This window comes from Staurois parvus, unplaced genomic scaffold, assembly GCF_062004578.1.
Source record: "Staurois parvus isolate SC_StPar_1 unplaced genomic scaffold, SC_StPar_1.0 ptg000221l, whole genome shotgun sequence".
NCBI classification, from domain to species: domain Eukaryota; kingdom Metazoa; phylum Chordata; class Amphibia; order Anura; family Ranidae; genus Staurois; species Staurois parvus.
Window position 1 is genome coordinate 3915207 of NW_028318017.1, and position 23959 is coordinate 3939165.

At 45.5% G+C, this 23959-nt stretch overlaps 1 protein-coding gene across 1 annotated transcript in view; it reads right to left on the minus strand.

The window, feature by feature from the left end:
• LOC149460819 (uncharacterized) overlaps positions 1–23959 on the minus strand; it is a 107219-nt gene that overhangs the window by 58472 nt on the left and 24788 nt on the right. The window contains exons 3-10 of the mRNA XM_089679255.1: positions 20783–20884; positions 20305–20439; positions 20102–20218; positions 19881–19973; positions 19559–19792; positions 19269–19475; positions 18239–18374; positions 12793–13804 (exon numbers count right to left, since the gene is read on the minus strand). Of these exons, the coding sequence (XP_089535381.1) occupies positions 12793–13804; positions 18239–18374; positions 19269–19475; positions 19559–19792; positions 19881–19973; positions 20102–20218; positions 20305–20439; positions 20783–20872 (2024 nt within the window). The 5' untranslated portion in view covers positions 20873–20884. The remainder of the gene's footprint in view (positions 1–12792; positions 13805–18238; positions 18375–19268; positions 19476–19558; positions 19793–19880; positions 19974–20101; positions 20219–20304; positions 20440–20782; positions 20885–23959) is intronic.

Here is a 23959-nt window from a genome sequence, read left to right on the forward strand (position 1 = left end):
GCTGAAGGAGCGTTGGGATAGATAGGAGGAGAGCCAGGAGAGAGCGGAGTCTCTGATGCCGAGGGAGTGTAGTTTTTTAAGGAGGAGGGGGTGGTCAACTGTGTCGAAGGCCGTGGAGAGGTCGAGGAGTAGGAGGACTGAGTAGTGGCCATTCGCTTTGGTGGTTAGCAGGTCGTTGGTGAGTTTGAGTAGGGCGGTTTCGGTGGAGTGTAGGGAACGGAAGGCAGACTGTAGTGGATCAAGGAGGTTGTTATCGTTGAGGTGGGAGTTTAGGCGATTATAGACTAAGCGCTCGAGGGGTTTGGATGTAAATGGCAGCAAGGAGATGGGTCTAAGGTTCAGGTTGGTGGGGTCCAGGGAGGGTTTTTTGAGTATGGGGGTGATGTGCGTGTGCTTTAGGGGGGAGGGGAATGCACCAGTAGAGAGGGAGAGATTGAAGATGTGGGTGAGGGAGCGTAGGATGGAGGAGGAGGGTGACCGTAATAGTTGTGTGGGGACAGGGTCAAGGGGGCAGGTGGTGAGGCGGGCTTCGGAGAAGACCTTAGTGACCTCTTCAGTGGTAGCAAGGTCGAAGGAGTGGAGTGTTGGGGGGTTTTAGTGTGCGGGATGTTGAGTGGGGTGGGGGTCTGGGCAGTTGTGAGGTCAGAGGAGGGGAGTGTTGAGGGGGTTATCATGGGAGGGAGGCTAGGTGGGGTGGAAGTCTGAGCATTGGCAATGTCCCTAGGGGTAGGGTATACATAAGTATGGCAGTGAAAAAAAACTTATGGGTTTAATAGTGGTGTACATAGTGCTCTGTGATGTCACATTGGGATATTAGTGTTGTACATAGTGCTCTGTGATGACATGTTAGGATATAAGTGGTGTACATAGTGCTCTGTGATGACACATGGTGATATTGGTGGTGTACACAGTGCGCTGTGGTGACACATGGAGATATTGGTGGTGTACATAGTGCTCTGTGGTGACACATGGAGATATTGGTGGTGTACATAGTGCTCTGTGATGACACATGGTGATATTGTTGGTGTACATAGTGCTCTGTGATGACACATGGTGATATCGGTGGTGTACATAGTGCTCTGTGGTGACACATGGAGATATCGGTGGTGTACATAATGCTCTGTGGTGACACATGTAGATATCGGTGGTGTACATAGTGCTCTGTGGTGACACATGGCGATATCGGTGGTGTACATAGTGCTCTGTGATGACACATGCTGATATAAGTGGTGTACATAGTGCTCTGTGATGACACATGGTGATATTAGTGGTGTACATAGTGCTCTGTGATGACACATGGTGATATTAGTGGTGTACATAGTGCTCTGTGATGACACATGGTGATATTAGTGGTGGACATAAGGCTCTGTGAGGACACATGGTGATATTGGTGGTGTACATAGTGCTCTGTGGTGACACATGGTGATATTAGTGGTGTACATAGTGCTCTGTGATGACACATGGTGATAATGTTGGTGTACATAGTGCTCTGTGATGACACATGGTGATATAAGTGGTGTACATAGTGCTCTGTGGTGACACATGGTGATATTGGTGGTGTACATAGTGCTCTGTGGTGACACATGGAGATATTGGTGGTGTACATAGTGCTCTGTGGTGACACAAGTGGTGTACATAGTGCTCTGTGGTGACACATGGTGATACAAGTGGTGTACATAGTGCTCTGTAATGACACATGGTGATATAAGAGGTGTACATAGTGCTCTGTGATGACACATGGTGATATAAGTGGTGTACATAGTGCTCTGTGGTGACACATGGTGATATAAGTGGTGTACATAGTGCTCTGTGATGACACATGGTGATACAAGTGGTGTACATAGTGCTCTGTGGTGACACATGGTGATATAAGTGGTGTACATAGTGCTCTGTGATGACACATGGTGATATAAGTGGTGTACATAGTGCTCTGTGGTGACACATGGTGATATTGTTGGTGTACATAGTGCTCTGGTGACACATGGAGATATTGGTGGTGTACATAGTGCTCTGTGGTGACACATGGAGATATTGGTGGTGTACATAGTGCTCTGTGGTGACACATGGAGATATCGGTGGTGTACATAGTGCTCTGTCATGACACGTGGGGATATTAGTGGTATACATAGTGCTCTGTGATGACACATGGAGATATTAGTGATGTACATAAGACCCTCCCCCACATACATACACTTTAAAAAAGCAACAGGCTGAGACTGTCAGTTACAGGCTGTGTGCTGCAGCTCAATCCCGTCACCTTATTTCTCTTGGTGTCAGGAAAACTTGTCAGAAGTGACTCATGCTGATAACAGAGGAACTAGACAGCAGAGAGAGAGATGACACTTAGGGGCTTATTTACTAATGCTGGAGTGTGCAAAATCTGGTATAACTCCGCATAGAAACCAATCAGCTTCCAGGTTTTATTGTCAAAGCCTAATTGAAAAAGCTGAAGTTAGAAGCTGATTGGCTACACAGCTGCAGCAGGTTCTGAGTGCTCCAGTTTTAATGAATCAACCCCTAAGCGCTTTCAGGAGAGGCAAGTAAACACTACAGAAATATGTTCTCACTCTTGCGTTCATTGACAGACACCACCTCTCTTCTTATTCATGACCAAATGGCTTTATAGTGCCATCTACAGGTGGAGGACACTAGGAAGAAAAAAAACTTGGCATCTTCTTTGGATAGACTTTTCTGGGCATAAAACCCCCTTTCTGCTATAGGCCAGTTTTTCTGCCTAGTGTCATCAGGAGTATGGACCTAGTCCCCTGCCGGAACCTGTGGCTCCATAGCTTTTCTTTTTTCCTGGGCTGAGCAGTGGGTTGGATAATCTAGATCTAGTGGTCACCCCAGTCTGGCCAACAAGCTCAACACTGGGTCAGCCGCAGCACAGCCCCATCCTGGACCAGGGAGTTAAACATCTCATGGACACATATGACTGGGTGCCTATAGTCCCAGTCACAATGTTACCCTGGCTGAGAGCCCCCCACTTCAGTGGAGGGGAGGATCTATCATGGGAGCCTAACCTGCATGCACCACTGGATCAGTAAATAGCTACATCCCCCTTCCTTCCCCAGACACAGTGTGGGGCATGGTTGATCCCTGGGGTAGTCGGTCCTGTGGGGTCCCTTCTCACCCACCCTCCACCCCAACCTACCCCTCATAGCAGCATCACAGGTGGCTCGGTGGTGAGGACACTGCCAGCCACAGTTGGGGGTCGAAGGCTCAGGGCGGTGTTCTGCATGTATGCAGGTAAGGGCTTGGTAGTGTCTGATCCCCTTCCTGTTGTTTCCTCTGAGCTTGTCCCCCCTTCCTTCATCCCGGTTTGGCCTTTGGGCATCTGGGGGACTCCTGGGCTAAGGGACATTGTAGTGCTGCTTAGGGGAGATCTGCCGCTTTAGCCAATGACGGTGGCCATATTACTTCCCTCAGGATCTGAGGGTGTGAGGATGGTCTCAGGAACTCCTGGCATGGCTCTGTGCAGGGACATGGTGGGCAGCGACATGCACGCAACCTCTGCAGCTTGATATTCTGGTGGCAAGTGCTTCCTGGGGGTTCTCTTTCTATATCCCTATTAGGGTAGCTTGGGGTGGTCTCTTCTGGCATGATACCCTTTTTAGGGGATCCTTTTGCAGCAGTGCCCACCTGGTTGCACTGGTCCATATGGAGTCTAAAGAGCATGTTGCCCCTCCAGAGCCCCTCCTGCAGGTAGCGGGCACCTCAGTTCCTGTAGATGCACTGACAGCTGTCCTGGAGTCATTCGTCTCTTGAATGGAGGTGGTGGTCAGGCACAAAGCAAGCAAGAAGAGCCCCCCTGCCATCACCCTTATCCTCTAACTGTTCTGAGCCTAGGTCAAACTCTGCTTCTGCAGGCTCTGCGTTTGCTGTGGATCCTGATGATGCGTCTCCTAATTCCTGGGATGAAGAAGACGGGTCCTCTGCCTCTGTAGTTGCACAGCAAAAAGCGTTAGCTGCTGTGCTTATTTATTATGTACATGAAACCCTAAAATTGAGCACCCTGCTGGGACATCTGAGGTCCCCGTCCCTTTTAGTATTTATAAACCGGCTCAGGCCACTAAAGTTTTCCCTTACTCCACATATTTTGACAAATTTGTCTACAAGGACTGGGGTCATCCAAAGCAATTGTTTGTACTTCCTAAATGCTTCACTGTACATTACCCCTTTGAATGGGTTTTCTTCTGCTCCTCCTGTGATGGAAGTCCCATTTCCAGAACTAACAAGGTCATGGTGATCCTGGTGGAGTAATCTCCTCTTTTAAGGATCCTGTGAACCACAGGGCTAAGGCAGTGGCCTGTTCTATATTCATCATTGCGGGCCAGTGCTTCGGTCTGTGTTGTCAATGCCCTTGGTGTCCCAGAGACTGATGGAATGGGCCAAGGTTCTGGGACAAGCCTTGACTTCTAGTTAGGTGCCCAAGGTGTATGTGGAACTTGGGGACCAGTTGGTCTAGGGATTACAGTACATTTGTGATGTGTCCCTTGATGCAGCTCCACTTCTCTCCAAAAATTCCCATCTCAGCTGTGGTGCTTCAGTGGGTCCAAGTGTTGGTCAGCGAACCAGACTTTCAAGTCTGTTTCCCTTGGCCATGCATTCCTTGACTCACACCTTTATCCAGGGGTTTGTCACATGGTGCCTCCCATGCGCTCTCCATTGCTACCATGGGAATTGAATCTAGTGTTGTTGGTTCTTCAGAAGCCTCCTTTCAAGAGCATTTGGGATACTCCCTTGTTTAAGCTCTCTCAGAAAGTTGCATTCCTAGCCTCAATTACTTCTGCTTGGCTGGTGTCAGAATCGGTAGCTTTGTCTTGTAAGGCTTCTTATTTGATTTTGCACAGGGATAAGGTGGTGTTTCGGCTGTCCCCTTCTTTTCTTCTGAAGGTGATGTCAGACCTCCACCTGAAGTCAGGCCACTAAGGTTTTCCCTTACTCCACATATTTTGACAAATTTGTCTACAAGGACTGGGGTCATCCAAAGCAACTGTTTGTACTTCCTAAATGCTTCACTGTACGTTACCCCTTTGAATGGGTTTTCTTCTGCTCCTCCTGCGGTGGAACCCACATTTCCAGAACTAACAAGGTCATGATTATCCTGGTGGAGTAATCTCCCTCTTTTAAAGATCCTGTGAACCACAGGGCTAAGGCAGTGGCCCGTTCTATATTCACCATTGCAGGGCCTGCACTTCGGTCTGTGTAGGCAACAGCCTTGGTGTCCTAGACACTGACGGAATGGGCCAAGGGTCTGGGATAAGCCTTGACTTCTAGTTAGGTGCCCCAGGTGCATGTGGAACTTGGGGACAAGTTGGTCCAGGGATTAAAGTACATTTGTGATGTGTCCCTTGATGCAGCTCCACTTTTCTCCAAAAATTCCCATCTCAGCTGTGGTGCTTCAGAGGGTCCAAGTGTTGGTCGGCAAACCATGCTTTCAAGTCTGTTTCCCTTGGCCATGCATTCCTTGACTCACACCTTTATCCAGGGGTTTGTCACATGGTGCCCCCCATGCGCTCTCCATTGCTACCATGGGAATTGAATCTAGTGTTGTCGGTTCTTCAGAAACCTCCTTTCAAGAGCATTTGGGATACTCCCTTGTTTACGCTCTCCCAGAAAGTTGCCTTCCTAGCCTCAATTACTTCTGCTTGGCAGGTGTCAGAATCGGTAGCTTTGTCTTGTAAGGCTTCTTATTTGATTTTGCACAGGGATAAGGTGGTGCTTCGGCTGTCCCCTTCTTTTCTTCTGAAGGTGGTGTCTGACCTGCACCTGAATGTCTGGCTGTCACACCCGAAGGCGGTGGCTCTGCACTCTCTGGATATGGGTCATTTGAGTGTACCTCTCTGCGGCAGCCACCTTCCATTGGTCCGATTCTCTCTTTGTGCTCACAGATGGTCTGAGGAAAGGCATGGTGGCCTCTTCTGCCAAAATATCCTGTCGGATTTGGCAGATGATAGTACAGGCTTATGCCATTAAGGGGTGGGAACCTCCCTTCCTTGTTAAGGTGCACTCCATCAGGGTGCTAACCAACCTGGTAGAGTGCAACAGGAGGTGCTAACCACCCTGGTAGAGTGCAACAGGAGGTGCTAACCACCCTGGTAGAGTGCAACAGGAGGTGCTAACCACCCTGGTAGAGTGCAACAGGAGGTGCTAACCACCCTGGTAGAGTGCAACAGGAGGTGCTAACCACCCTGGTAGAGTGCATAAGGAGGTGCTAACCACCTTGGTGCACTCCATCAGGGTGGTCAGCACCTCCAACATCAAGCGTCTGCTTCTCAGGTTTCAAGGTGGTGACTGGTTGTCTGTGCACACGTTTACTACATTTTATAGTCGATGTGTTGGTGCCTTCAGATGCTAGTTTTGGCCAAGGTTTTGCAGGCAGCTGTTTAGGACTCTCGGGCGCTCCTTTATGGTGGTTTGGAGAGTTGGTATGTTGCTCTGGGTTTTCTCATTTGGTTGGTTTGCCCACCCCTTATTGGGGCACTGCTTGGGGACGTCCTTGTTTGGTCATAAATAAAGAAGAGAGGCTGTGTTCATCAATGAACGCAAGAGAAAACGGGATTTTTTGTTAATCTCCGTAAAATCCCTTTCTCCGAGTTCATTGATGGACACAGCACCCACCCCTCTGTTGGAAGTTTTTTTCCTTGTGACTAACTGGCTTGCCTATAGCAGAGAGGGGGGTGTATTGCCCAGAGAGGACTACCCATAGGAGGTGCCCAGTTGTTTTCTGTCTAGTGTCCTACTCCTGTAGGTGGTACTGTAAAACCCTGTTTGGCCATGAATAAAGAAGAGCGACTGTGTCCATCAAGGAACTCGGAGAAAGGGATTTTAGGTTGAGTAAAAAAGAAAAATCCTGTTTTGTTCAGATTTAATGTCTGAGGCTTATCACCACTTTAAGGCCTTCTGAAGAGTGATCTGAGGCAGATCACCTTTCAGAGGGTGGTTTAGCAGTAGCCGGCAGGCATTCACGATGTGTTATTTCTGCCTGTTTATTAGGTTTTCTTTCAACTTTTTTTTATTTGTGGGACTGTAGCATAACTGTTCACCAAACATTTGGCTCATGGTTGCTGTATGGCCCCATTGACCTCAATGGGTGAGTTTGACAGGTGGTGCCATCTGTCGAATTCTACAACCCCAGTTCAAATTGTTTCAGCAATAGCATTGCAGCACGTGTACAGCCCCATCAGGCTGTAATGCTAGGAATCTGGTAGGCAGTAAAACCATAGCTAAGCCACCTGTTTTTACTGCTTTCCAGCTGTCAGTGTGAAAGAGCCCTAATAAACCGCAATAGGTCTGCAGGAATCATCCATCACATGTGAAATGACAGGATTCTTCACGCCATTTTGTAGCAGAGATTAATTTGTAATGCTTGTCTTCAAGTGGTAGTTGTAGTGAACGCTTACATCTACAGTGCCTTGAAAAAGTCTTCCTCCACCTTGAAATGTCCCCCATGTTGTCATGTGACAACCAAAACCCTCAATGTTTTTTTTACGGGGTTTTGATGTGAAAGACCAACACAAAGCGGCACATAATTGTGAGGTGGAAGGAAAATGAGAAATAGTTTTCCACATTTTTTACAAGTAAATCTGTGAAAAGTGTGGCGTGCATTTGTATTCAGCCCCCTTTACTCTGATACCCCTAACTAAAATCTAGTGGAACCAACTGCCTTCAGAAGTTACCTAATTAGTAAATAGAGTGCACCTGTGTGTCATGTAATCGCAGTATAAATCCAGCTGTTCTGGGAAGCCCTCAGAGGTTTGTTAGAGAACAAGCAGCATCATGATGGCCAAGGAACACATCAGACAGGTCAGGGATAAAGTTGTGGAGAAGTTTAACTACCTCCCATCTGCCATATAAGGAAATGACGGAAGGGTGGCGGTTCTCTTGTTTTAGGAGGACGTCATATGACGTCAAATGCTGGTTATCAGCAGTCCTCTCCTCATGCTGACAGCGCGTGGGGAGAATAGAGCCAGTAAGCTTCTTTCCTCAGAGAAGACATGTACGCTGATCGTCAAGGGCACTGATCATCAGTGTAGCCCCATCAGTGTCACCTGTCAGTGCCCATAATTGGCACATACCAGTGCCCATTAGAGCTGCCTTTCAGTGCCAACTATCAATGCCGTCAGTGCTGCCTATCAGTGCCAGTGAGTGCTGCCTATCAGTGCAGTAACAGTTCCAATTAGTACCACCTATCAGTGCCCTAACAGTACCATTCAGTGCTGCCTATCAGTGCCATATATGAATGCTGCCTTTCAGTGATACCTGTCAATGCCCATCAGTGCCTCCTCCTCAGTGCCACCTATCAGTGTAGGCTCATTAGCGCACATCAGTGAAAGAGAAAAAATACTTATTTACAACATTTTATAAGAGAAACTAAGAAAAACCTTTTTTTTTCAAAATTTTCTGTCTTTTTTAGTTGTAGCAAAAATAACCCCCCCCCCCCCCAGTGGTGATTAAATACCACCAAAAGAAAACTGTCTCACAAAAACAATAAAAACTTTTTTTTAAAACATGATATGTATCTACTTATACATATACGTGCTGCGCTCCATAATGAACTGAACAACTCATATACTAGTGATAATACAAACAATAACGTGAACAAAATAAATGTGCTTCAAGCAAGTGCAACATATAGTGCATATCAAAAAATAATGTTCATCCAATCTTTAAACCGGTTTTATAAACAGTCCTCTTTATACTTCTATAATATTTCAGTGACAAGTGAGGTGTATTGTGCCACACTCCCCGTGCTCTGTGGATAGGTGTGCGCTCACCTCCTTGTTAGCCAGACAAGATGATCTTTCCTCCTCCAGCACTAGTCCTCGCACGCCCGTCCTCAGCTGTCTTCTGACTAGGTAAGCGAAGTCCTGGTACGGCCCGAACCACTCATGTCCTCCGGCCTCTGGTTGCTCCCTCTCCCGCTTATAGCCCGTTATAGGACGGGCGTGCGAGGACTAGTGCTGGAGGAGGAAAGATCATCTTAACCACCCCTAAAGAAACCTATTGAGGCTAAAGTGTGGAAGGAAGGAGACCTCTGGTGGCAGAAATAAGGCAACCCATAATATGGATGGAGACACGCATATAAAGTAAAGACCCCCACCTTGTCCTGTGAGGACAAAAAAGTGTGTTTAGCCAGCTTGTCTGGCTAACAAGGAGGTGAGCGCACACCTATCCACAGAGCACGGGGAGTGTGGCACAATACACCTCACTTGTCACTGAAATATTATAGAAGTATAAAGAGGACTGTTTATAAAACCGGTTTAAAGATTGGATGAACATTATTTTTTGATATGCACTATATGTTGCACTTGCTTGAAGCACATTTATTTTGTTCACGTTATTGTTTGTATTATCACTAGTATATGAGTTGTTCAGTTTATTATGGAGCGCGGCACGTATATGTATAAGTAGATACATATCATGTTTTATGCTTATGTTTTGGCACAGATAATGAGTAGTGTGTAAAGTGCTGATGCACCATTAGTTATATATGATTCTAGTTATTTACTCATCACGTTAAGGGGAGTATCACATTTTGGCTCACGAGTATAATCAATCACATTTTGTCCAAAAACTTTTTTTTTATATATAGTGTTGCATGACCGCGCAATTGTCATTCAAAGTGCAACAGCGCTAAAAGCTGAAAATTGGCCTGGGCAGGAAGGGGGTACAAGTGCCCTGTAGGCGGGAAGGGGGTAGAAGTGCCCTGTAGGCAGGAAGGGGGTAGAAGTGCCCTGTAGGCAGGAAGGGGGTAGAAGTGCCCTGTAGGCAGGAAGGGGGTAGAAGTGTCCTGTAGGCAGGAAGGGGGTAGAGGTGCCCTGTAGGCAGGAAGGGGGTAGAAGTGTCCTGTAGGCAGGAAGGGGGTAGAAGTGTCCTGTAGGCAGGAAGGGGGTAGAAGTGCCCTGTAGGCGGGAAGGGGGTAGAAGTGTCCGGTAGGCGGGAAGGGGGTAGAAGTGTCCGGTAGGCGGGAAGGGGGTAGAAGTGTCCGGTAGGCGGGAAGGGGGTAGAAGCGCCCTGTAGGCGGGAAGGGGGTAGAAGTGTCCTGTAGGCAGGAAGGGGGTAGAAGTGTCCTGTAGGCAGGAAGGGGGTAGAAGTGTCCTGTAGGCAGGAAGGGGGTAGAAGTGCCTGGTAGGCAGGAAGGGGGTAGAAGTGCCCTGTAGGCAGGAAGGGGGTAGAAGTGTCCTGTAGGCAGGAAGGGGGTATAAGTGTCCTGTAGGCAGGAAGGGTGTAGAAGTGCCTGGTAGGCAGGAAGGGGGTAGAAGTGCCCTGTAGGCAGGAAGGGGGTAGAAGTGCCCGGTAGGCAGGAAGGGTGTAGAAGTGCCCTGTAGGCAGGAAGGGGGTAGAAGTGTCCTGTAGGCAGGAAGGGGGTAGAAGTGCCCGGTAGGCAGGAAGGGGGTAGAAGTGCCCGGTAGGCAGGAAGGGGGTAGAAGTGCCCTGTAGGCAGGAAGGGGGTAGAAGTGCCTGTAGGCAGGTAGGGGGTAGAAGTGTCCTGTAGGCAGGAAGGGGGTAGAAGTGTCCGGTAGGCAGGAAGGGGGTAGAAGTGCCCGGTAGGCAGGTAGGGGGTAGAAGTGCCCTGTAGGCAGGAAGGGGGTAGAAGCGCCCGGTAGGCAGGAAGGGGGTAGAAGTGTCCGGTAGGCAGGAAGGGGGTAGAAGTGCCCTGTAGGCAGGAAGGGGGTAGAAGCGCCCGGTAGGCAGGAAGGGTGTAGAAGCGCCCTGTAGGCAGGAAGGGGGTAGAAGTGTCCTGTAGGCAGGAAGGGGGTAGAAGTGCCCGGTAGGCAGGAAGGGGGTAGAAGTGCCCGGTAGGCAAGTGGTTAAAGCAGGGTTAGGTTATAAAAAAAACCTCTCCCAAGCTTTGACCATCTCACAGAGGACTGTTCAATCCATCATCTGAAAATGGAAAGAGTACGGCACAACTGCAAACCTACCAAGACATGGCCGACCACCTATACTGACAGGCTGGGCAAGGAGAGCATTCATCAGAGAAGCAGCCAAGAGGCCCATGGGAACTCTGGAGGAGCTGCAGAGATCCACAGCTCAGGGGGGAGAATCTGTCCACAGGACAGCTATTAGTCGTGCGCTGCAGAAATCTGCCTGTATGGAAGAGTGGCAAGAAGAAAGCCATTGTTGGAGAAAGCCAAGAATTCCCATTTGCAGTATACACATCTGGTCTCCCACAGTACACAGAACATGGAAATGCAATATCAGTGTCCAGCAGAGCACTGGTTAAAGCTTGTAAGAGGAGTTTTCATTCTGCTCTAGGAAGATACAGAACCCCTGACCTCTGTCTGGACAGTGCTAGTTGGCCCTGTGCTGATCACATGCACTCTCCTAAGAAAACAAAAAATGTCTCTAGCAATACACACCAAACGTAGCATGTGCAGAGTGACTTCACATGCTATATCTCATCAGGAGATAAGAGGGGGCACTGGAAGAAGGGGAGAATCAGAGAAGACAGGATCAAACAGCCATTTTACACAGTGTGGAGGATTAACCCCTTAGGTTCCAAAAGGGAGTATAACATGCATGCTTTACTGCATCTACAGACTCATTTTATGGATATGGGATATCAGATTGTAAGCTGGTGACCCGTAGCCTAAGTTCACACTTGTAAAACAACGCATGTAATTCACACAGGAATCGCATCGCATGCGATGTTTGTGCGGTGCGATTTGAGGCATACATTTTGTATGTCTCAAATCGCATTGCATCCACACCAAAAAAGGTGCAGGACCCTTTTTTTCCCCGCACCTGCTTCGCTTCGCATGGGCATTCACATCCATGCGATGCGAATTCTGGTAATCGCACTACGTGTTGCGATGTTTCGGGGTGTCGTTAGTTTAACAATGACACCTGTACCAGATCGCATTGTGGTGCAGGAAACACACAGGATTCGCTGCATTTCCCGCACCGCATTAGTGCGAATCGGGTCTTTGTGAATGAAGTACTGGTACAATGCAGCAATATTCCTTCGTAGGTAGCAATGGCCAGGAAAAAGACAAACCTAGACATGGAATTCTGATTATTGCAATTCAGTAAGTTTGTGTTGCACCCTGAAGGACTTTAATCATTATTTTTTAATTGTATGTAAATAGGAAGAGTTACATCTGAAAATGTCATATAACCCATTTTCAGCCAGCAGGTGGCACTCCAAGTATATACAGACTATTAGCACAACTCCAGCACTGAAATTGTCCATTCTGTTGTTTGGCATGGTCTCCCTTCCTCTTCATCCAGAAGCAATATCTTAGCCTTTGATGGTTCTAATGAAGAGCAGGGGAGATCAGAATACACTGCAGGAGGAACTTATCTAGTAGTAACATTTCCCCTGTTCCACATTCCTCGCAGAATATGCAAGACAGAACTTTGCCGGTGAGCCTATGAAGCGCTGCTTACAATAGAAAGATCAGAGTTTTCTGAGGTGTATACGAAGCTGTGCTCCCTCCCAGTGTGAGATCTCTGATGTACAGCAAAATAGGACTCATAAAGAAAACATTTCCCGCACTCAGGAAACCTCATGACTTGTACGGGATTTTTAATAACTAAAAAAGGATGGAGTTTGTGGGAAAGAAATTTCCTGCACACAGGGCAGGAATGTGGATTTTTCCCTGTGTAAAAATCTCTGATATTCGGAAAGGGACAGTAAAACTTCTGTTTAAAACATTTCCCGCACAACTGAACTACAACTTCGCCGCTATGTGAGATCGCTGATGTTTGTAAAGATTGGCCTTCTGTGAAAAACATTTCCAGCACACAGGGCAGGAAAACGGCTTCTCCCCTCTGTGAGACCTTTGATGTCTACCCACATCTGATTTCTGTGCAAAACATTTCCCGCACTCGGGGCAGGAATAGGGCTTCTCACCCAAGTGTGTTCTCTGATGTTTGTTAAGGCTGGACTTCTCTGAAAAACATTTCCCGCACTCAGAGCAGGAATACGGCTTCTCCCCTCGGTGAGATCTTTGATGTCTATCAAGGTCTGATTTCTGTGCAAAACATTTCCAGCACTCAGGGCAGGAATATGGCCTCTCCCCTGTGTGAATCCTCTGATGTCTACGGAGAGGTGACTTCTCTGAAAAACATTTCCCGCACTCAAGGCAGGAATGTGGCTTTTCACCCGTGTGAGACTTCTGATGTGTGTTAAGATGTTTTTTCTGTAAAAAACATTTCCCGCACTCAGGGCAGGCGTAAGGCCTGTCCCCCGTGTGAGACCTGCGATGCATGTTGAGAATGGACTTCCGTGAAAACCCTTTCCCACACTCAGGGCAGGAAAAAGGCCTCTCCCCTGTGTGAGACCTCAGATGTACCATAAGGTAGGCCTTCCCTGAAAAACATTTCCCACACTCAGGGCAGGAAAACGGCTTGTCACCTATTTGAAACCTCTCTGTGTGAAAATGGGAGGTCTCTGAAAAATCTTTCCCACACTCGGGGCAGGAATAGGACCTCTCCTTTGTAAGAGAATTGTAATGAAGAGCGAGTCCTGATTTCTGTGAACAATGCCCACACTCAGAACAGGTATAGAGCTCGTCTGAGCTTTGCTGGCGACTTAATTCAGAACTAACACTTTCCTCATATTCAGGATAAGAAAAATTATTTTCGCTCTTGATTCTGGCACCATCCCTCATGAGATTAAGCTGCTCGGAGTCAGAGGGGTTCAATGGTCTATCCGCACTGTGAAAGCCATCATTGATCTTTGAAGTCATTGGGTAGGAGAAAAGACAATCTGGGGTGATGTCCTCCTCTTCCATTTTACACCCTGGAGATAAAGGGAGATGATCCTTGGAGAGTATCTCGATGGCAGATCCTGGAAAAAATACAAAACCATAAACAATCAACATGAGAGGGTGAGTTCACCTAAAAGAAGTATTACACTGTTCAACAGGTAAAAAGTTTTGGGCATAAAATTAGCTAATCTTACATAATTTTGGGGTGCTGAAAACAAAAATGACCCTAAAAAATGTTGATTGGCTCTAGTTTCCATGATATATTCACCCATCTAATGACGTAAGCCATTCAAAATTATGATGCAACTTCAGCTGCATATTGTACAATTGATACTGGTGACCAATAGAAAATTGCATGTATACTGAGATGATGCAATATTAGCCTTTAATTGCATCACTTCACTGCATAGAAGCTGCAGTATCTGTAGCTGTTTGTAGTTCGACAGCGTCTTTACATTTCGTTTTATGCTTATATAGGCTACTCAGTAATGCCTCGAACTTGTGTGAATAAAGCAGATAATTTCTGCTATATCTGCGGTGACATAACTTTTATCTCAGAAAAAAGGAGGATAACAGGAATGATTAAGAAAGCCTACAACTTGTATTTTGGCTGCAAGATAGGAGACCAGGACAAGAGCTGGGCACCACATATATGCTGCAATTCTTGTGGGACGGCACTGGAGCAATGGTTGAATGGAAAAAAGGCATCTATGCCTTTCGCTGTGCCAATGATTTGGAGAGTCTCTAAAAATGTCTCTAAAAATTCTCTAAAAACATGTCTCTAAAAATTCATTTTCTACATTCGCATCTGGATTTTTTCCCACCAAACTGTGGAGCAGTGAGTGATGAACACGGAGAGCGCTTCCATCAAGACATTGCAGCTATGGAAAGAAGATATCAAGGTAAATGGAGCCCATCAATGCTTGCTGACTATTGCTGGACAGTTGTAAGAGATAGCCCTTTCCTCGAATACAAGAGAAAAGCCAAGAGAAGCAAAACCAACACAAACTGAAGACAAAACTAGTGAGAATCCTAAGTATTAAAATGATTCAACTTAGTTTATGGCTATAATTTTTCTTGGTAATCCTATGCAATATATTATGCCATTTAGGCTTTGTTATGTAGTCAATATCACTTGCTTTATATTTGTGGAAAGACATCTATCTATATAATTATTGTGCATTATGTAGTCATTACGCCTATAGTAGAAAACTTTCCGTTTACAGAAAAACTAGAGCCAATTGACAAATTTCATTGTTATATTTGAACTCAGAATGTGAAATTCATTAAGAAATGGATCCTTTTGTTTCCAAAACTGGCAAAAAATAAAAATTTGTTGAACAGTGTTATCAGAGATATTAAAGCTTGTTAACCACATGCCGCCCAGCCACTGTAGAAATACGGCGGCAGGGCGGCACGGCTGGGCAAAAGCACGTTTTAAAACGTGTGTTTTGAAAACAGGTAGGGGGCGCGCCGCCGCCCTACCTGTCCCGCTGATCACAGCCACGGATGTCAGTCGCCGGGTCACAGCCGGTCCTTACTGGCTATGTCCCGGCGATCGGCGGCGAGTCCAAAATATTGTTTTTTTCCTCAAAATTGTCAGCCTTTTTTTTTATAGCGCAAAAAATAAAAACCGCACAGCGATCAAATACCATCGAAAGAAAGCTCAATTTGTGGTAAAAAAAGGATGCAAATTCCATTTATGTACCGTATTGCATGACCGCGCAATTGTCCGTTAAACTAGCGCAGCGCTCTATAGCAAAAATTTTTTTGTAAATTGCAGTATCTATCCCATAGTTTGTAGACGCTATAACTTTCACACAAAGCAATCAATATACACTTATTGGGATTTTTTTTACCAAAAACATGGAGCAGAATACATTTTGGCCTAAATTTATAACCAACTTTGAGTTTACTATATATTTTTTATAGCTGAAAGTAAAAAATATTGTTTTTCCTCAAAATTTTTGGCCTTTTTTTGTTTATAGCGTGAAAAATAAAAAGCGCACAGGTGATCAAATACCACCGAAAGAAAGCTCTATTTGTGTTAAAAAAAGGACGTAAATTTTGTTTGGGTGCAGCATTGCATGACCGCGCAATTATCAGTTGAATTAGTGCAGCGCCGAGTAGCAAAACTAGGCCTGGTCATTAAGGGGGGTAAATCCTCTGGAGGTCAAGTGGTTAAATTCCCCAAGAGACACAAAGCACAAGGTATTTTTCACTGTTCCAGTTCATCCTCAACTATTTCCTATTTAAGACCTGAGAATAAGCCAAGACTCATCCTACTGCTTCATGGAAGGTGGAGCGGAGTAGCAACTGTCAGCTTGTATTGTTGTAAAATGACAGCAGCTGGCCAAGATCGCTGTCATTTACAAAAAACACAAGCTGACAAAACACATGCCAGCTACTACACTAGTCTCTCTAACAGATAGAGCTGGTAGTCAGGTCTGGGCTCAGTTTTCCAAGGGAGACTAGTGTAGTCGCTGGCTTGTGATTTTGTGAAGACTAATAGTCTCCATATGTCAACATTCAAAACAACATAAGTCGACAGCTGCTAGACTAGTTTCTCTCCCTGGAATAGCTGGCGGCTGGGTCTGGTCTCAATCCTATTACAGTTCTTCTACTGGAAAGGTTTTGCAATACAAAGAAGGCATGGGAGAGAAGTTCTGGTTCACGGGTATATAAGGAAAAAAATTGGTGCAGCGCTAAATCATAACACGCGTTAATACACACAATATCGTACTGCTTCAAACATATGTGGATACGTGATATCACCTAAAAGGTGATTATTAGTGATAGGATTAGTTCAATATGGTTGTGTGGATCATAGAAAGATCACAATTCCAAGTGAGTGGACGTTCTGATCCGGGAGTGACAGCTGGTGCAAATCAAACAAATGGGTGAAAAACGCACTCACCAGAAGTGCGTTTAAAATATGCATTAATTAATCCTGCGTCACCAGGCCATAGATAGGTCATCAGATCTCGGGTCAGGTACACTCACGAATCACCATCCAAGCTCCACAGAAAAAGGTCACCAGGGTCTGCTACCAGGTATCACCATCAGGGTCATCTTTTCTCCGGATGGGCACTGCGAATGATAGCACTCACATGGAGTGCCCAATAAGAGACCACATAGCGTGATACTGCTTAAGGTACCTTTATTCAAGGACAGTGGGTACAATAGCGAATTTTCAAAAAATTCCCAAAAAGTTACTGACCATGTATTCAGGATAGTCACCAGCGGTGATTGGATGTCCAGTTGCTGCAGCCCCCCCCCCCTGACGCGTTTCGTGCGATGCACGTAGTCATAGGGATAAGGGCTATACAGCTGTACATGGTCAGTAACTTTTTTGGAATTTTTTGAAAATTCGCTATGGTACCCACTGTCCTTGAATAAAGGTACCTTAAGCAGTATCATGCCATGTGGTCTCTTATTGGGCACTCCGTGTGAGTGCTATCATTCGCAGTGCCCATCTGGAGAAAAGATGACCCTGATGAGGATACCTGGTAGCAGACCCTGGTGACCTTTTTCTGTGGAGCTTGGATGGTGATTCGTGAGTGTACCTGAACCGAGATCTGATGACCTATCTATGGCCTGGTGACGCAGGATTAAATATTGTGTTTTTTAAACGCACTTCTGGTGAGTGCGTTTTTCACCCATTTGTTTGATTTGCACCAGCTGTCACTCCCGGATCAGAACGTCCACTCACTTGGAATTGTGATCTTTCTATGATCCACACAACCATATTGAACTAATCCTATCACTAATAATCACCTTTTAGGGTATATCACGTATCCACATATGTTTGAAGCAGTACGATATTGTGTGTATTAACGTGTGCTATGATTTAGCGCTGCACCAATTTTTTTCCTGATATACATGTATTGCTGGAGGTTTTTCTTGGTTACCTTTTCTGGTGTATCAGCAGCTTTATAGTATAATTGGCTATATATATGTATATATATACATATATATACCTTCAGTCTATTGCATTTTAAGGTAGCACTCACTGATACTCTCTCCCTATACAGGGGTATATAAACTCCAATTCAAAAAAGGGGGGGGGGGGGGAATAGTTAATGGAGTATAAATTTCACAAATATACAAGTCTATGATGGATAATGGCTCGGGTGCATATGGCAACAGCACATGATTAATACATATATCATATAGTATAAATGGAATCAAAGTCTGATAACAAGGTCTCTGGGGTAGGCATGATGGTGGTGACAGCCATCCTTAGGAGCAGGACCAGCTCTGTGTGAATAGATCAGGGGAGAAGAGAGGAACTGGAAGCGCCTCCTCTTCCTCTCTTCTCTCCTGATCAATACAAATAAGGCAGCAGAGGAAAGATTGAGCAGGTACAGGGCTGCAGAATGGAAGGGAGGTGGTTTCAGTGCTAAAGGAAAGCCCACAAACTGGGCATCAACCTGGGGTGGAGCTACAACCAGCAGGACCTCTTACTGGCCCATTAAAGGACAGAGATAACAGAAGAATATATTGTGGCTCACCTGTGCTGATCTCTGTAGGAGTGTCCTCCTCTTTAAATATCCTGGTCATCCAAGCCTCCTCCGTATATTGCTGATCATCCCTCACATACATCTCTTGAACTTCACCCTCAACTTTCATCTTTATCAGATCTTCACCCTAAACCAACAGAATGGCAGAAAATAACATCTCTGATTATTGTACATAGCACCCCATCACCCCAAAAAAGTCCCACAAAGTAAATCTAACTCTAATAATATCATCTAATGAAGAAGATCCAAGTCAATCACAATGAATGACACCCCGATGATTTGCTGTGATAAACATCTCAACTCACGCAACAGTGGACTTCTCCTTGTGACCCACATAAAAAAAACGCAGATCTAAGCCCCAGTGTATCTATCTGATGACTCCAGACACTGCCAGGTGCTAGGTTCTAAAGGGCTGAGAGCCCAATGATTAAGCCTTTGAGAGGGCGAAACATGTTAGAGGGGCATTGCTTAGGAGAAGACAAACTGAAGCCTATTCATCATACACTAGATCCGGCTTTCTCCTGGTGTGTGTTCCTCTTCTCCTTTTGACATGTGATCTTCTGTTGCTACTCCATAACAAATGGGTTACCCCATTATTAGTTGCTAGAATCCTGGACAGCGCATTCACCATAACCAATGATGTTAGGCGACTGTGTCTTAGCAACCAAAGAGTCTGTGTGGTTCACGCAGCATCGATTACTGAGATGTCGGAGGCTGGTTTGCACGGCATCATTGAGGACGCCAGAGGCTGCTAGAATCCTGGCAACCATAACCCTGAGAGGGAAGTGAACATTTATTGTTGACAGCTATAACACCATTAATTGAATTACTTTGGACTTCAGCAGTTGGAAATTAGACAGGCAGGCAAACTGGCCAAATTTGCAAGTTGCAAATAACTTGGGTTTGGGTCAAACTCATGGTCAACCTGAACCCAAAGATCATACCTAGTAGAGTCCACACATTGTCTCCACATGTCAGAGTGTTCAATGACTTTATGTTCCAGACCCTCAACTCCACCTACCTGATCATTAGGAGGGATAGTGTGATCTTCTTGTGTGGAATCCCTGGAACACAGAGGACGGGGACATCTTTCTGGTGGGTTCCTGGCATTGGGTGGCTCCATCATATCCTTGTGTCCTTCTGAACACTCCTCCAACACACCATACTCCTCATCCTCCTCTTTATACTCCTCTTTAATACCAATATGATTATCTCCACTGTTTACATTCTGGATAAATAATCACACATTTATTGTGACAAACATACTGTGTATAAAGTATAACTACCAATAGTCAATCATTATTTATTTACCTGATGATGGTGAGGGATGGTGTGTTCTTCCTGTTTGGAATCCCGGGAATACAGAGGACGAGGACAGCTCTCTGGTGGGTTCCTGTAGCTGGATGACTCCACCATGTTGTTGTTTGGGTACAGATCTTTGTGTTCTTTTGGAAATTTTGACACCTCTATCACCCCATCATCCTCATCATCCTCCTCTTTTATCTCTTCTTCAACATCAACTTTAGGATCTCTCAGGTTTCCACTCTGAATATATAATAAAATGACATCAATTGTAACAATGCAGATAATGTACAGATCCTAATGATACTATCAGTGATTGTTCCTCATCTACCTGATGATGATGAGGGATGGTGTGACCTTCCTGTGTGGAATCCCGGGAATACAGAGGACGGGGACATCTCTCTGGTGGGTTCCCATGACTGGATCCATCTGTAGGAAACACACACACTGACTGAATCCATTGTTTCTATGTGTTTATCAGATGATGGGGGATCTAGGTGGATCCTCCGTACTGCTCTCTCCTTTACAATAAAGTCTCCTCTTACCCGGTGATGTGAGGGGCGGCTGATTGTCCATCATGACGTCCTTGTAGAGATCCTTGTGTCCTTCTAAATACTCCCACTCCTCCATGGAGAAATAGACAGTGACACCCTGACACCTTATAGGAACCTGACACACACAATGATACAGTCACCATCCAGACACATCCCTTGTCTGTTACTGGAGAATGTCCCAGAATTCCCGGCACCGCTTACCTCTCCTGTCAGCAGCTCCATCATCTTCTTGGTGACTTCTAGAATCTTCTGCATGTTCTGTCTCTCAGGTTTTAGGGAGTCACATGGAGGCACTGTGATGGTCATATGATCACCTGACTTCAGAAGAGGAAATCTCTGTATTGAGGAACCAATAAGAATATCATGATAGACTCCCAGAATCCTCCTCACCTCTCCGGTCAGGTCTGTGTTTTATTAATAGAGATAAGAGCGATGTCATGTGATCTCCCAGAATCCTCCTCACCTCTCCGGTCAGATCTGTGTTTTATTAATAGAGATAAGAGTGATGTCATGTGACCTCCCAGAATCCTCCTCACCTCTCCGGTCAGGTCTGTGTTTTATTAAGAGAGATGAGAGTGATGTCATGTGACCTCCCAGAATCCTCCTCACCTCTCCAGTCAGGTCTGTGTTTTATTAATAGCGATAAGAGTGATGTCATGTGACCTCCCAGAATCCTCACCTCTCCAATCAGCAAGTAGATAATCTCCAGAGTGAGGTTTAGTATCTGCTCAGTCATGTGACTTTGGTCCTCCTCCATCCTCATAGACATGGTCAGGTTTTTCTGTAGACAGATAGTGGAGAATTATCTGGACTATACTGGTTTCATAATATTAGGATTGGAATATAAGAGATTAGTAGGCAGGCTGCTCCCAGTGGGAATTGGCACAGGTAAGTTGGGTTATGACTGCTGCAGTTATACCTGAGTGTGATATTTTGCAGGCAATTTTGGATCTTTTTTTTTTTTTTTCCCTGAAGGCATATTCAGGTGTATTTAAGTTTAAACGTGTTGGTTTTATTTAATAGAAAGTACATTTCAAGGAGGAAGCTATCTATTTTAGGGTTGCAAAAAGCTTATTTCAAGCATTTTTAGGCATTTCCATTGAAGCCTATGGGGCCAAAAACACCCTTTTCTGCTTCAAAAGTAGCTCATGTACTTAGAGCTGCAACCATCGAGCTACAGGCACCTGAGCGTTCATATGGGAACAGGCACAGTTTAAAGGCAAGACATTTTGGTTATTGATTGGATTGGAACTTTGATCTTAGAACAGGGCCCACAGTGCTATGTTGTTGCACTCTATTTGCATCTCATGGTAAAGGGTGTTAGTGCTCACTCTGTCCTAAGGGTGGCGCTATTCCTTTAAGAGATTAGGGAGGTTGAGACCAGTGGTCTCTCACCACCATGCAGTCTTTTGAGAATCCTCCTCCTGCTTTCTGTTGATCAGAACCTATAGTATTGGTAGCGACTTTGGACTCTGTAGCGGCGATCTCTCATGACACCAATGATGTCCCTTTCATCCAGCCTGCAGGATCTCTCCAACAGCTGTGGTCTCTATGTGAATGCAGCAGCACAGTCTCACTCTGACAAAAGAAGCATCTCTGACTTCCTGGCACCCTCCAACAGTCACCACTCACTCTGCACATGAGACTGCCCCAAGCCCGTGCTTCTTCCTTTTCCTACTTTCTGCAGCACACCTTCCTCCCGGGACTTGTAGTCCCATATGTCACGGTCGCTCAATCGCCACCCTCAACATGCGACAATCGCACGACCGCGACCAACAATAATACGTCATGCCCGCGGCATCAGACCCCAGACCTTCTCACCAAACTCGTGACCAAAGGACCGGCCGATCTAAAACCGCAATGTGACGTGCGTAACAATGCCACACTCAGCTGCGACCTGCATGACGATTGTCCAGCTAATGGAATGCAATCGACGCACCGGCAGCCTGAATGCGCTTGTTACTGGGTCAGGTTAATTACGCAACTAACCCTTCACTGCCACCACCCCTTTTTGTACAGAGAAAGGGGAAACTCTCTTTATCAAATATACACTGTAATGGTTGAAAAGTCGCCTGTCCAATACGGTCACTGCAGGCCGATTGGGCAGAGGATTAAACAAACACAGTAGCGTCTCTTCAAAAGGCAGGAATTCGTGAATTGCAAGTAAGCGCTTAGAAACAGTTTAACACTTTCAGAAAGAAAGATTTATTACTAAAAAAGTCAAACAGGTGCAATAAAATATGTACAAAGAAAATGTAACTAGATATATATATATATATATATATATATATGCATAGAAAACAGCTCAGCACAGAGATAACAGGGAGAAGTTAAAAGGTTAAGTTACTTGCCATGTTCAGCCTTAAGGTAAGCAGATCCAAGTTGCAGAGCGGAAAGGGTCTTTGATCTCTTGCTGTTACGATGTTAAAATTAGGAGATCTCTTTAGCTTAACTCTTTAGGCTTGCCAGCCTGTCTTTTAAAGTCCCCCTGCAGGGGGGGGGGGGTGGCTCTGAATACTGGCCAATACGTTGTTTTGGGAGGGGTCAGTCGGGCAAACTCTGAATTAGAACCAACATCTGTCATAATCCATGACATGAAACATAGGGGAAAAACCTGACTTGAGGAATGTTCATTTCATTCTGTCACCTTTAACTGTTAGGTTTTATGAGGTTACAATCTCTTTCAATTCCTGGGAGAAGCTGCCTTATCTGTTTTTGGATGTGTGAGCCTACACGGGTTCTTAGACTGAGAGGCTCTGCCTCCATCGGGGGGCTTTGTAGCTCTGCTGCTCCAGCCTGCCAGCAACTTTTAACACTTACACATCTGTCCCTGTGCCTCTCAGGAAGGGAGGGGGAAGGAGAATAAAGGATTGAGGCATACTTCTAATAAAAAAGGGGAACTCCGCGTCCAAGTCTGATGAGCAAGTTTGTTACACCATACAGTTCTCCACTTAGAAGATGCCGTCTCCTGGGCACTACATCCTCCACAGTTCCAGGAGGCTCCTAGCAGTCTTTTTCTGTATACTGGGAGGTAGGTAGGCTCTCCTCAGTAGGGTTGCAATTGCAGCCCTACCACATAATCAGTGTCTACAGCTTTCCCTTGTTTGTTCCTGTCACCCTCACATACAGTTGAGCTCACAATTTTACATCCCCTGGCAGAAATTGTGAAATTTTGGCATTGATATTGAAAATCTGACTGATCATGCCAAAAAATGCTCTTTTATTGAAGGATGATGATCATATGAAGCCATTTATTATCACATAGTTGTTTGGCTCCTTTTTAAATCATGATGACAACAGATATCACCCAAATGGCCCAGATCAGAAGTCTCCGCCCCCTGAAATGTTTGGCCTTGGTACAGACACACAAGTTGACACATAGGTTACAATGCCAATTAGAGGCTAATTTCCACATCTGTGGCTTTTTAAATTTGCAACTAGTGTCTGTGCATAAATAGTCAATGAGTTTATTAGCTCTCACATGGATGCACGGACTAGGCTAGATACTGAGCCATGGGGATCAGAAAAGAACTGTCAAAAGTCCTGCGTAACAAGGTAATGGAACTTTATAAAGATGGAAAAGGACATAAAAAGATGTCCAAAGCCTTGAATGTGCCAATCAGCACTGTTCAATCACCTATTAAGAAGTGGAAAGTTTGGGGATCTCTTGATACCAAGCCAAGGTCAAGTAGACCAAGAAAGATTGCAGCCATAACTGACAGAACAATTGTCCAGGATACAAAGGGAAACCCATATTCAAGGCTTTGGACATCTTTTTATGTCCTTTTCCATCTTTATAAAGTTCCATTACCTTGTTACGCAGGACTTTTGACAGTTATTTTCTGCTCCCCATGGC